General features: G+C 40.3%; 1 protein-coding gene across 10 annotated transcripts in view; it reads right to left on the bottom strand.

Annotated features, from left to right (window-relative positions):
• Nucleotides 1-13,375, bottom strand: part of zc3h18 (zinc finger CCCH-type containing 18) — a 47,749-nt gene that overhangs the window by 13,858 nt on the left and 20,516 nt on the right. For 9 of the 10 annotated variants that reach the window (XM_085167396.1, XM_085167395.1, XM_085167394.1 and 6 more), the window contains exons 10-13: nt 8,158-8,340; nt 6,533-6,658; nt 6,258-6,350; nt 3,410-3,676 (exon numbers count right to left, since the gene is read on the bottom strand). In XM_085167396.1, the coding sequence (XP_085023522.1) occupies nt 3,410-3,676; nt 6,258-6,350; nt 6,533-6,658; nt 8,158-8,340 (669 nt within the window). The remainder of the gene's footprint in view (nt 1-3,409; nt 3,677-6,257; nt 6,351-6,532; nt 6,659-8,157; nt 8,341-13,375) is intronic. The other variant, XM_085167400.1, reaches the window with a different exon arrangement.

Below are 13,375 nucleotides of genomic sequence, written 5' to 3' on the forward strand. Positions count from 1 at the left end.
CTTTGTATTTTAGAAATTGAGTGAGCATTTTAGAAATTAAAAGATTTTAAAGAAAAGAAAAAGAAAAGCGCACATGAAATTTAAACTAACGCATTAAAAATATCGCCTATGCTCTGTCTTTAATTGGAGGTAAAAAGAGTTTTGACAGTATCACATCTCCTGGATGAGGTGGATTTGGTGTATGCTTGGCACCACTTTACTTGTGTGGGTAAGGAGGCGACCACACGCCACATGACCGGAGAGCAGCAGCCAAGTTCTTCCCATACAGTAGGATACAATATGAGACCACCTTTAGCTTTTCTGTTCCATAAATACACTACTTAAAGCGTAGTCACTTACAAGTGATACAAGCAAAAATGAAGTGGTGGAGTCATAGCAAATGCTGTATGGTACAGTCTGTACAAGACCTCTTTGTGACAGTTTTGGTAATTAGATTCTGGTAATGCCTTTTTAGTCCTGTACTGAGAACCAGTTAGTGAATATCTGTGAGTATAGCCCCTTTTCCATTAGTATCTATTCGGATTGACTCGCCACAGTTTTCGGGGGTTTCCATTAGGTTATACTACCAGGTTCTAAAATGGTGCGTGCTTGGCAGGGTTTCAAAGCGATCCAAGAAAGTAAAACGTGACGTCGTCCTCCAATGTAGAGCACCCCTTGCTGCACTCCACAGCATACACCATGTTGATTACTTTATGTTTGGGAATTTTGTCCTTAGAATGAAGCGGTTTTTGTCTGAGGGTGTGGCTGGGTCTAAAGTACACTGGGACGTCGTGCTTGGAGAGGATTTTCCCGAGTTTCACTGATTAACCTGTTACATATAAGGGATGACAATGTTATTCTGTTTGTCATTCTGTTTCTCCCATTTGCCAATTTGATGAAAGCCCAAGTGGGATAACCACATTTTTTAAAGATCTTTCTTCACATCCCTGTGTTCCTTTTCTTTCCCCTTCTGCATTAGAGCAAATGTTTTCTGCCCGGTGTTGTAGGGTCCTGATTACTCCAAGTTTGTGTTCCAGCAGGTGGTGGGAGTCAAAGAGTGGGCACTATTCTGTGTGGGGGGGCTTTGTGTAAACTTTGTGTAGGCTTCCAATCTCCTCAATGTGCACAGCACAGTCCAGAAATGTCAAACTATTATCCTTTGTATCTTCCCTGGTGAACTTTATATTTCTATCCAATGAGTTGATGTGAGCAGTGAGAGTTTCTTCTTCTTGGGTTTTGATTATGACCCAGGTGTCATCCATGTGTCTGTACCGGTGACTAGCCTTATTCTGTACACGTACATTTTACTCAGCCAACTTGATAGTCAAGCTTGCTAGCCTTAGCCAATACCTTAGAACGACACTAAAACACTAAAACGAAAAAGGTAAATAATAAAAATAAAAGATAATATCATTCAGAACCCCTGAAACTAATCTTTTATATACAGTTTAATCTAAATTTAAACATCTAGGTGACCAGTCACGCCCATCTATACTCTTTTTAATACTGCAAGTTTAAGTTTAAACCATCGTGTTGAAGAGGCAGACAAAAAATTACACCCTTAGTTACATCATATATATATATCGGTTCATCAGAGTGAAGTTAAAGGAAGGGAAGTAAACATAATAACAAGCGCCTGAACTGGTTTTCCTGGATTGTTTCCACATGTAACTCAATCAGCCCACAAACTTGCACCCACCCACTCTCTCACACACACACACACACACACGCACACACACACACACACACACACACACACACACACACACACACACACACACACACAGACTGTTCTTCCCTGCCCTTTTACTCTTCTTCCGCTTTGGCTGATGTTGCTCTCTCACACACTCTCATATAAACAAACACAAACATAAGCGTACAAAAGAGAGGTTTTTCCTCAAACTATGTACCCACTCACCCGCCCACGTGTGAGCTCTATGGTCTTCCCCCAAAGTGGAATACATCTGCATTATCACTTACATTACAAAAATATGCAAATAAGAACACTGTTCTCCTTACTGCAAATGAAACTTTTAAACAACACCTTTCACTGTTTGTGCACTTCCTTGAAAACGTGAGCAAAATAAACATGGTGGGCCAACATGTTGCCATCCACCTACACACACATGGAGAACATCCAAAATGTTTTATGCTCACTTGAGAATTTGGCAGGAGCCACACATTTAAGTAAGTAACAGAATGACAAATCTAAGTACCATAAGAGTTCTGGAAGGGCCTGAGGATTAATAACTAAGACTAAGAACTAAGAGTTCTTTTTTGTTGAACTGTTGCAGTCAGACTTCACTTAACATACAAATTCTTCTTCTTTTGACTGAAATCTTTAGGGGCTGTCACAGTACATCATCTGCCTCTGTCTCTCTCTTTATTCTGTGTGAAATAAAGAATAATATGGGCTACTCTTGTTTATGTTTGTGCTTTTGCTGGTCATTTTCTTTTGCACCCCCCAAAAAAGGAAAAAAAGAGTAAAACAACAGACTTCAGAAAAAAAATTGAAATACCTGGAACAGAGTATTAGCTCTTTGGTTTTTGTTTTTTCTTTGCCTTTCTTCCTTGTCATAGTGAACTCTGTCACATTTTTTCCTGTCCAAGCCAACTTTTCATCTAATCATCATTTAACCTAACACAACTGAGACTGCTCTGTTAGCTTCATGAAGGACATGTTATGTGTGTCACAACTGAACCATCCTTTTCCAATTCCCATCTCTGCATGTTGAAGAAGCTAAGTAAAAAAATACCAACGTGGGAACATAAATCCTGGGACAGACCACATTCTTCACCACCATGGTGTTCATCTCTAGAGTAGAATTCCAAATATGTAGAGAATTAATCCTGAACAGGTCCTAAAGTTGTAGCTCAGGCTACACTTTACTGTGATACTTTTTAATGTCTTCGTGACTGATGGTTTTCTGCTTTAGTCATCTTTCAATATGCAATTTGTCATTTCAATTTTTTAGTTCCTAATCACCTAAATCTGGAGAAACACCATAAAGAAAAGTATAGCAACACAGATTCCAAGCTGTGTTTAAATTTTAACATCAACAGATTAATGCAGTCCTCTTATTTTATGCTGATTCATTGACATTGCATTGCCTCATAAAGGTCTTGTATCTAGTTAAATGCCAAACCAAATTAGGTGTGCAGACAACTTCTCCTGATTCCTGAAATAGCTTAAATTCCTTTTTCAATTTCATCTCTTTTATTAATTTATTCATTCTAAATAAGAAGCAAAATCCACAACAGGCCCTCCATGGGTTTGTATCCAGGAGCCTCTTGCTACAAAACAACACTAGTAACTTCTCCTAAAGAAAATAATCTTGTAATAGATCATGTTAAATGTATAAGTGTATAACCATTTTTGTGAATTTCTGTGTCCTGTAAAACAAAACAAGCTTTAAGATGAGCTGCTTACCTTCGAGGAGGATGCTGCTGTCGCTCCTTCCGCCTGCCTTCCCTCAAGTTGACAGGTTTTCCAGGTTCCCTTGGTGGCAGGGGTTTGACTGCTCCACCAGCTCCTGCACTTCCAGCATCTCGTGGATTGTTAGGAGGCTTTCCTCCATCTGGCAAGGGTTTGGATGGTCTGGATTGCAGTCCGGAAGGCATAGAAGGGCTGGAAGCTTTTTTCATGGGAGGCCTGTCCCTGCGAGGAGGGGGCATGGCATCCTGCTTCAGTGGTATGCTAGGGAAGGAAAAGGGATCTTATAGGTATACAGACAGTAATGGCAGGCATGTGATAGTAGCTAGTAGTGGTGCAACGGATGAAAAATCTCACGGTTCGGATTGGATAACAGTTTTAAGTCACAGATTGGATCAATTTCGGATCAGCAAAAATAGAAAAAAAAGACAAAAATTCAACTTGCCATTTACTTATTTAAGTATTTTTTGCCTATTAAAAACATCCAACTGAAGACTCATTCCACGCACTTATATAAAAACAAATTAAGGTGCAATATGGACATTATGGACAATGCAGGGCAGCCTCTGCATCCTCTGCACTCGGCCATAAAGTCTGTTCAGGGAGAGGTTGCTTCTCCCAAAGTCAAGAACCAGCAGACTTAAAAAGTCCTTTGTCCCACAGGCCATCAAACTGTTTAACTCCTCGCTGGAGGGGAGAGGGAGGGGAAACGGGGACAAAGGAGGGGGGGGAAAGTAGCTGTAGTGCCTTTTCACTGTGCAATAGTTTTTGTTAATATCCAACGGTGTAATAGACTCACAATACTTGAAATGTGCCGTTCCCTTGTATTCTTATTCCCATTTATTCTATTTATCCCTTTTGTGTTCTCTGTATTTATATGTGTGTATATATGGTATATTTCTGCTCACATTCTGCAACTTCTGTCGGTGCTGTGCTACTGGAAACTGAATTTCCCGGAGGAACCCACCCGAGGGATAAATAAAGTTTCATCTAATCTAATGTAATCTATAGGGCAGTACAGGGCTTTGTATCTACCACTCCGCTGTGATATAACGAGCGGTCACGATCACGTGGCTTTCCGTTGCCCTGGAGGTCCACCCATTTGTAGTTAGAGCAACAGAAGATGCCTGGGACAGTTCAGCCATAACTTTAAACTTCTCCTGCTCATACATGCTTGGAACGATCTTGTCACTGAAGTGGACGCGCGACGGGATCTCATAGCGTGGCTCAAGCACGTTCATCACAGTTTAAACCCCTTGCTTTGCACAACGGAATACGGCCTCCCGTCTGCAGCTAAACACCCCAGTAGCTTTAGTAATAGCTTTAGCCCGGTCGGATTGGGCAGCAAAGGGCTGCTTAAATGCCGCAAACTCCTGTACTCTGCTACTTGGACCGCTAGCGCTGACCATAACTACCGCTTGACAGACTGACCACGTGCACCACACACATACTTTTTTTTTTCTTTTTCGAATCTTCGGATCACGTGCGTGCCGAACCGTGGACTGGGATCGGTTCGGATTTCGGATCAACCGTGATCCGTTGCACCACTAGTAGCTAGCATGCCACCATCCAATCCAATCGAATCCAACTTTCTGTATAAAGCACTTTAAAACAGCCAGCACAGGACCAAAGCTCTGTACAGTAAATAAGTTGAGAACAGTAGATAAAATTAAACAAAAAAACCCCAAAACTAAATAAAACAACTAAATGAAAAATAAACTAAGAAAAACAACATCTCACAAGGTGTCAAAGGCCAGGGTGAAGAGATGGGTTTTCAGAAGTGATTTTAAAAACAGGCAGAGAAGTGGCCTGTATAGAGGCAGTTTGGGAACTGCAACAGCAAAAGCAGACTCTCTGAGTTTACGCTCAGTCCTGGGTACATTCAGGAACAGTTAATCAGCTAACCTGAGAGAGCGCGTGGGAGTATAAGTCTGTAGCAGTTCAGAGAGATAAGATGGGGCTAGAAAATAACTTTAAAATGAATCCTAAAAGGAATGGGCAGCCAGTGAAGTGAAGCTAAAATAGGGGAAATGTGCTCAGACTTTAAAGTGCCAGTTAAAAGACGAGCTGCAGCATTTTGCACCCTCCATAGAGGAGTAATGGATGAAGCACTGACCCCTATATGAAGTCTGTTACAGTAATCCAGCCGAGTGGTAACAAAGTTGTGAATAACTGTCTCAAAGTGCTGCCGTGAAAGATTTGGCTTTATTTTAGCCAACTGCCTGAGCTGAAAGAAGCTCGATTTTATGACTGCCTTAATCTAACTGTTAAGCTTAAGTTCAGAGTCCACTTTGACCCCGAGCTTTGTGACAGTTGGCTCATTATACTGGGCCAAGGAATCTAAATACACATTGGAGGTCTCAGTGGGGCTACCAAAAAGCATAATCTTAGTGTTTTTGTCATTGAATTTTAAAGTTACAAGACACCCAAGCTTTAATGTCATCAAGACACTGAAGTCATGGCTATATAGAATGTGTGCCTTTTTTCTTTACATAGATCTGCCAGTCATCAGCATAAAAGTGAAAAGCAATGCTGTATTTGCTCAGTATAAAACCAAGACGGAGCACATACAAAGAAAAGAGGAGGGGGCCTAGAACTGAGCCCTGTGGGTCACCACAGAAGAGAGAAGCAGAGAAGGACACATGGTTACAGAGACTGACACAAAAAGTCTGCTCCAACAGTAGGACCTGAACCACTCCAGTGCTGTGCCTCTTATGCCCACTGCATTGCACAGCATAGGAATGCAACCTTGCAGCTACCGATCAACAAGAAGCCCTTCAAGTGCAAACCTCCACCAAAGCAGCTCACTCTGCTCAGGATTTACATTGAAACTTTAAAAATTTACCCTTTGGCTACAACAGGCTGAAGGTCTGCTTTGTTCTTAGCGTTCCTCAGTGCTGCTGGACTTGGTGAGGGAGATGTGGAGAAAGACTGAGACCTATAAATTAGATCAGATCAGATCACTCAAATGCACAAAACAATGTGATTCATAGTCAGTTGCTTGTTTTCAATTTTAGAAATTCTCGAGTGGCTTGACATATCTTAGCAGAATGTGTCAAAAAATGGTGTTGGAGAGCAGAAACACATTAAAAACACAAACACACTATAAGATTTATGTACCTAGAGTGGCTGCCGCTGAAGGAGCTTCGTTGGGAAGAGTGGCTGGAGTAGGAGCTGAATGAGGAGGAACGGCTGCGGGAACGGGACGATCCGGAGCCTGTGTATGATGAAGAGCGGGACGAGGACCTGAAACGCACATGGAATAAACCCAATTAAAATTCTGAATGGGCTACTGAAGAATTATCAAGCAATTCCTTTCTACCTTCTACACTAAAACAAAAAGTAACCAGAACAGGACGAAGGTTATTTTTGGCTCTCGGTGCACTCCATTTGTGTAACTTCCCCCCTGAGAGTACTGAGGGGTGAAAGTATGAGACGCAAATGACCATTCCTGCAGTTAATGGGTCGCTTCTCTGCAGCTGTGACCTCCCTGACATCTCAGTCGTGGGGCTCTCCGGCCTTGGAGGAGCCTGACAACTCTCGCTGCAGGGGTACCTCTCGGGGCAGTACATGACACTGACCACAGATGCATCCCTGTCAGGTTGGGGTGCAACTATGATGGGCAGAGCAGTGAATGGCGTTTGGTCACAGAGACTGGCTCTGAATCACATAAATGTGCTGGAGCTCAGCGCGGTGCTCCTAGCCTTACGGTATTTTCTGCCATATCTCCGGGGATGACATGTTTTTGTGAAAACAGAAAATTCCACTGTAGTTGCTTATATCAACCACCAGGGCGGTACCTGTTCCCGGCAGCTACACAGGTTAGCCAGGGAAATAATTGTGTGGAGCAGCACACGGCTCCTCTCCCTTCAAGCAACTCACGTGTCAGGAATTCCAACAGATGTGCTGGCCCATCCATGGCCAAACACACTGCTGTATGCTTCTCCTCCCTTCAGCCTGATCTTCCCAACACTGATCAGAGTGAGTGATCAGGGGCTGTCACCGATTTTAATAGCTCCACGGTGGCCATTCAAACAGGTGCATGGGGAGATATACGATCCCCATCCAGACCAGGTTTCTCTCTGGGCCTGGCATGTGAAAGGTGGAATTTGAAGGCAGCAGGCATGCCTTCAAAGGTTATTGAAACCATTCCGAATGCTAGAGCCTCCTCCACTCGTTCCATTTAAAACAGTAAATGGCGGGTTTTTGAAGAGTGGTGCCATGAAAAGCAGATAATCCCTTTCCAGCGTTCAGTGGTGGAGCTGTTGTGTTTTCTTCAGGACTTGCTGGACAAAAGGAGAGCTTTTTCTACCATAAAGGTCTATTTGGCAGCTATTTCAGCCTGTCACGTGGGGTTTGGTGATAAACCTGCTGGTCACCACCCTCTTATATGTTGCTTCATGAGGGGGGCACGTCAAACGCTCCAAGTCTCTAGACCACTGGTCCCTTTATGGGATCTGCCAGTCGTTTTAGATGCACTCTTCCACCACCCCTTTGAGCCTATCGGGGCAGTGGGGTTGATGTTTCTCTCTCTTAAAACCGCTCTGCTGTTGGCTCTAACCACAGCCAAGCAAGTTAGTGAATTAGAGGCTCTGTCTATTCACCCCTCTTGTCTACAGCTAACCCCGTGACTCACTAAAGCGTGTCTAAGGCCTAACCCAGCCTTTGTCCTTAAGGTGTTGGAAACTGGGTAAAACCCTTCATTATTAGGCTCCATGTTAAGCCTAATATGGAGAAGTCCCTACCTTGAGGAGTTGGACACAGAGATTGAAGAGCCTGATGGTCGATGACGCCGGCGGCCCCGTGGGGGCGAGCCTGGTGCCGGACGTCTCCTGGGGGATTTGGACCGTCGCCATGGGTCCTTCCACTCATCTGGTCGTCTCATGATTGGAACAACCTCCTTCTTTGATGGGGGCTCAATCGGCCTGCTGACAAAATTGAAAAGTTGAAATCCAATTGAATTTTTTATATATATATAACTTATATAACTATAATCTTAATGAAAAAGAAAAGTTTTAAGCCAAATCTTGCAAGTAGGGACTGTGTCTGTCTCCCAAATCCAAAATGAAGGTCGTTCTACATAGGGCTGCTCAATTAATCAAATTTTAATCACGATTACGATCTGGGCTTTCAACGATCATTAAAAATGACTGAGCCGATTATTAGCCCCTCCCTCGTGCTTTACTCTCGCGCTGCTCCGTGTGGCAAATCGAGCGCACCTCTCTGCATTTCGAACACGTGTCACAACAATTAAGAGGACCCGAGGGAAGCTCGGAAAGCTAAGCAGAAGTTATTTGGAGAGGAGAGTGACTGCTGTTGGTTGAAAAGAGAGGTAAAAAAAAACTTCAGTGGTGTGGAAACATTATGGGTTCGCGGAGTCAGACGTGGATCAAGTAGACATAGTGTGTAAACTTTGCTACAGTGTCGTAGCTGCACCACAGAGCAACACTGCAAAGTTCACTAAACATAGATGTTTACATTTTTCATTTATTTTTTATATTGCAAACATTCACACTGTTATCAGTATTTGCACACTATTTTATATTCTTTTTTGACAATCTTTAGTCATTATTCAATACATTGTTATTGTTAAATAAATATCGTCAAATAATCGAGATCTCAATTTCAGTGAAAATAATCGTGATTATCATTTTTGCCATAATCGAGCAGCCCTAGTTCTACAGAAGAGCTGCCCTGAAAGCTAAGGGCTCTGCCTTAGGAACTACAAGTAAGCCTGCAGTCTGACAGTGAAGTGCTCTGGTTGGGGTGAGGTATTTAAGATAAGATGGGGCCTGATTATTCAAAACCTTGTATGTGAGGAGAAGAACTTTAAAAAAGATTCTGGAATTAACAGAAAACCAACGAACAAAAGCAAGTATGCGAGGAATAAGATCTCTTTTTCTACTCCCTGCAGCATTTTGGATCAACTAAAGGCTTTCAAAGAGCCGAAAATTAATAAATTACAATAGTTGAGCACGGAAGTAATACATGCATGAAGGCATTCAGGGGGTCACGTGACCAAGACAACAGCTTAATAGAGAAGCTCGGGAACCATGGTCTACATTTTTAAAAACAACCCTTACAAACTGTCAATCTCTCTGTATAAGGACACAGTATGTCAAAAACCTACAGCAGCTAGGTGTCCCACAAAGGGAAATGCCAGTGTTCAAAACAGGTTCTGTGTTCAGTGTGTGCGAGTGCTTGAATGTATATTGTATGTGTAAATTTGTGGTTTTTGTTTGTTTTGTTGGGGTTTTTTTGTGCACAATCCAAAAGACACCAGGATAATATAATAACAACATATGGCGAGGACCAAACAGGAAAGTTTCATTGTTAATATAATGAGATGGAATGTCAGCGCAAAGAGAAAACTAAATGAAACAAGTATTCAATAGAATACAAGACTTTAAATCTAAGATGATCTTAAATGCGATAAATGCATCTGACCACATCAGACATAAAATTGCTGACTAAATGATGAAGTTTATTTCACATTTGTTTTAACAGTTAGGCTAGAAGGGTTGCCATCCCTATATACTAGTCAATGCATTTCAAACTCCACATGGGAGTTACATTGTCATTCAAGTTAATATCCTCTCACAAAAATAAACTATATGTCTATCTGTGTGTAGCCCCATTGATGACAACCCGTTTTTTTGAGAGAATATTTTTAACTGTCTGCTTTAGAAGGAATCTACACTGTAGGAAGGAACTTTAACTTTACCCAGTAATAGACAGATCCACCCAGACTGACAAAACATGCAAAAAGAAAGAAAGAAAGTGCCATTCATGCACTATTTTTTAAAAATATCCAAAGAGTTACAATCCCAAATCAAAAAATGCTTCTATATTAGATGTAGTATTGTGATTAGTGATCATGCTGCAATCTCTATGCAAGTTCAATGAGATGGAGACTGCAAACATTTTTGTTAACGGATCTAATTTTTGGTGAATTTGTAGAAAAGTGCATAGACAAATACTATGAAAGAAATAAATCTGAAACCACAGCCAGTATTATGTGGAAGGCTTTTGAAGCCCATTCTTTCTTTCCTCTTTGAACTCTTTGGTTCCTGGAAGACAATAAACATTGGTTGCTGTTTCTTTCTATCTACTTTATTTTTATTTTTTGAGAGAAACCATTCATAAACGCCAGACTAAACAAATCCTTTTTTTGGTTCTTATCTGCTAACCTGTTGTGCATCAGACATGTAATAATGGCTGAATAAAGCGTAAAATATACCCTGTTACTGTTTTGACAAGTCATTAATGTGACCTGCACATTATTGTGTGTATGCTGTATTTATTCAAAGCATGAGAGGTAGAGGTTTAATGTAAACGTTCCAATTAGTAGGGAACATGCTCTAACTCCTGAGTCACAGCTCTTATGAAAACATTTAGTCAAGAAATTGATATGGACATGAGAATTATATTAGGAATTAAAAAGCTAATAATTATAAAAATAGTGAAAAGAATAACATTTCATAATTTCAATATTTATCATCTCCCATTATGTTCTTGTTAAAACGCACATTTGTGTTTTTGTTTAGCTTATCTGTGTACGCAATTTAGTTAAAAGGTGTATACATAACGTCTTATTTTATAGTGTAATCTTCATGTGTTTTATCTAAAGCACACTCTGTGGATTTACATGCTAATTATATTGACAGGACTGTCTTTTTAAAGATTCACTAGCTTAGCTTGTAGCCTCTTCACCTGTCCTTGCTGCACTTTCCTGCTCAGTGTGCCAAATATCCTGAGCAGCCAGAAAAACTGGAGAGCTGGGTGACGGTAGGGATGAAGTACCGTCCTAAACAGAAGCCTCCCGTACACCACCAACCTCTTCATGTGTCTGAGGGAAATTGAAAACAGCTGGCTAAGGGGCAAATGTAAAATCGGTAAAATTATAATTCACACTGACAATAATGACACCCGGTAATTTGAATCGGACACCAAAATTGATATTGAATGGCTGAGTAACTATATCAGTTAAAGTCTAACGAGCTTGGAAAGAAAACGCGTCTGGACGTCTGTTTCTTGAAGACGCCTCACCTCTCATCCAAGAAACTTCATCAGTTCTAAGAGCAACTGGTGGAGAGTCCCAGATTTTTAAGCCCTATTGAGAGTGTCCTGGACCCCCTATTGATCCTCTGCCTAATTCCACGAGCCAAGGTACGAAAACGGATGCCTTGATGATGACATTTTATTACAGCAATTCGAGGATGCTGAAGGTATTACAGGTCACTGCTGTGGTTTGTATCATATCTATCTAATAGACTCCAATGTGTTCATGTAAATGGAGAGTCCTCTTCACAAACTAAGGTTAATTATTGAGTTCCACAGGGTTCTGTGGTAGGAACAATTCTATTTACATTATACATGCTTCCCATAAGCCCCTTTTCGGTTTTCCCTGATGATGATGAAAAAGAAACATTTTGATCCAACACCTTCAAGGCCCTTTGGACCTCCATGTCATCCACAGAAGAAAGAAAAAGAAGCTGAAGGGTTAAACCGCAGATTCAGTTTAAATGGCTGCAGAGAGAGCATGCTGCTCATTAAGCCGTTATAAATCTGAAAGAAAAATTCAAATAGATACCCCGAAGAAAGAAAGTGTTCATTACAGCAGTTAATTCAGCTAACAAAATGTTCGTGGCAGTTTAACATTTCGATAACTGTTCAAGACTGACATATGAAGTTATTTCAGTGGAAGCACAAAGACACCACAGATGATACTTATTTGCAACAGCATCAGTATCTAGTCAAGTTAATTTTTAATATCAATTAGTGTCTGAGAATTTAGTTTTTCACGGCCCTAGTTTAGCAGAGAGTTATCTGTTTCACATTCACTTTTTCATTATCATTTTAAATTGTTTTACTCTGACTTTGAAATATTTATTATTATTACCAGATTTATTAACTGATTTGTTGACTAAGCATTGGGAATGATGACTGGTACACTTAGACTTACTGCAACTTAAATTTATTAACTAATTTTTTTTCTTCTCTTCAGTTTTACTACTGTAATTTGAATACTGTGATAAAGCAACAGTTAGGATATGAGCATGCTTTTCTACATTGGTCACTGAGGTCGCAAAACAAGCTCCGCTAGAGTGAGATAAAAAGCTGCTAAATGCGTTCAGACATTCAGGTGCAATGAGCTAACTTCCTCCTCATAAATGACTGAAAGAAAGTGGAAAATGTCAATGGTACATCATAAAGTATTTTTAAAAATGTACAAAAGGTCACGTTTGATGAATGAAGGATGAACAATGTCCTAGAATAACAATTTTGTCCTTGTATTTTTAGAACTAGTACTTAATACCTAAGAACATTGTCAAAGCTGATTGATTAAGTTGAAAGAGCAGAACTAAAAATCAAAATCGGCTCATTAAGAGCAAAGAGCACAACTCAAAATCATTTCCCAAAACAGACCTGGGAATTTTTTCCCTTCTTTAGATTAAAACTGGTATCATGCAAACAACACTTCAATCATCACTCGATGCAGCTCAAAAATTTCTCCATTATGACATAAAGATTATCATTTTTCCACCAAACAAAACACAGAGGAACCCAGTGTTTTCACACAACAATATTGATGTATATTAGTATTTATTATTCCCACATTGTTTTGGACAAAGGTATTAAAAAGGTAAAATGACTAACTGTTATCATTTGTGTAGCCCATTTTACTATTATGTCAGAATCAGAAAAATATTTTATATATACTATCAAATGAAAAATTTTCCTCTAAAAAATTTATATCAATCCATAAGTAAAAAGGTCAAGTATCAACTGTCAAAATATGTTATTTAATGTTGTTTTATATTATGTGTCTCTTAAATAGAGTTAAACACCTCTAATATATTTATATTTACTTATATCAGTTTTCATGCGTCGATAAATAAGATCTTCCATGATGCATCCCTGAAAGGTTGACTAGCACAAGACAGCTACAATATTTAAATA

The sequence above is a fragment of the Neolamprologus multifasciatus genome, chromosome 7, assembly GCF_963576455.1.
Source record: "Neolamprologus multifasciatus chromosome 7, fNeoMul1.2, whole genome shotgun sequence".
Lineage (NCBI taxonomy): Eukaryota > Metazoa > Chordata > Actinopteri > Cichliformes > Cichlidae > Neolamprologus > Neolamprologus multifasciatus.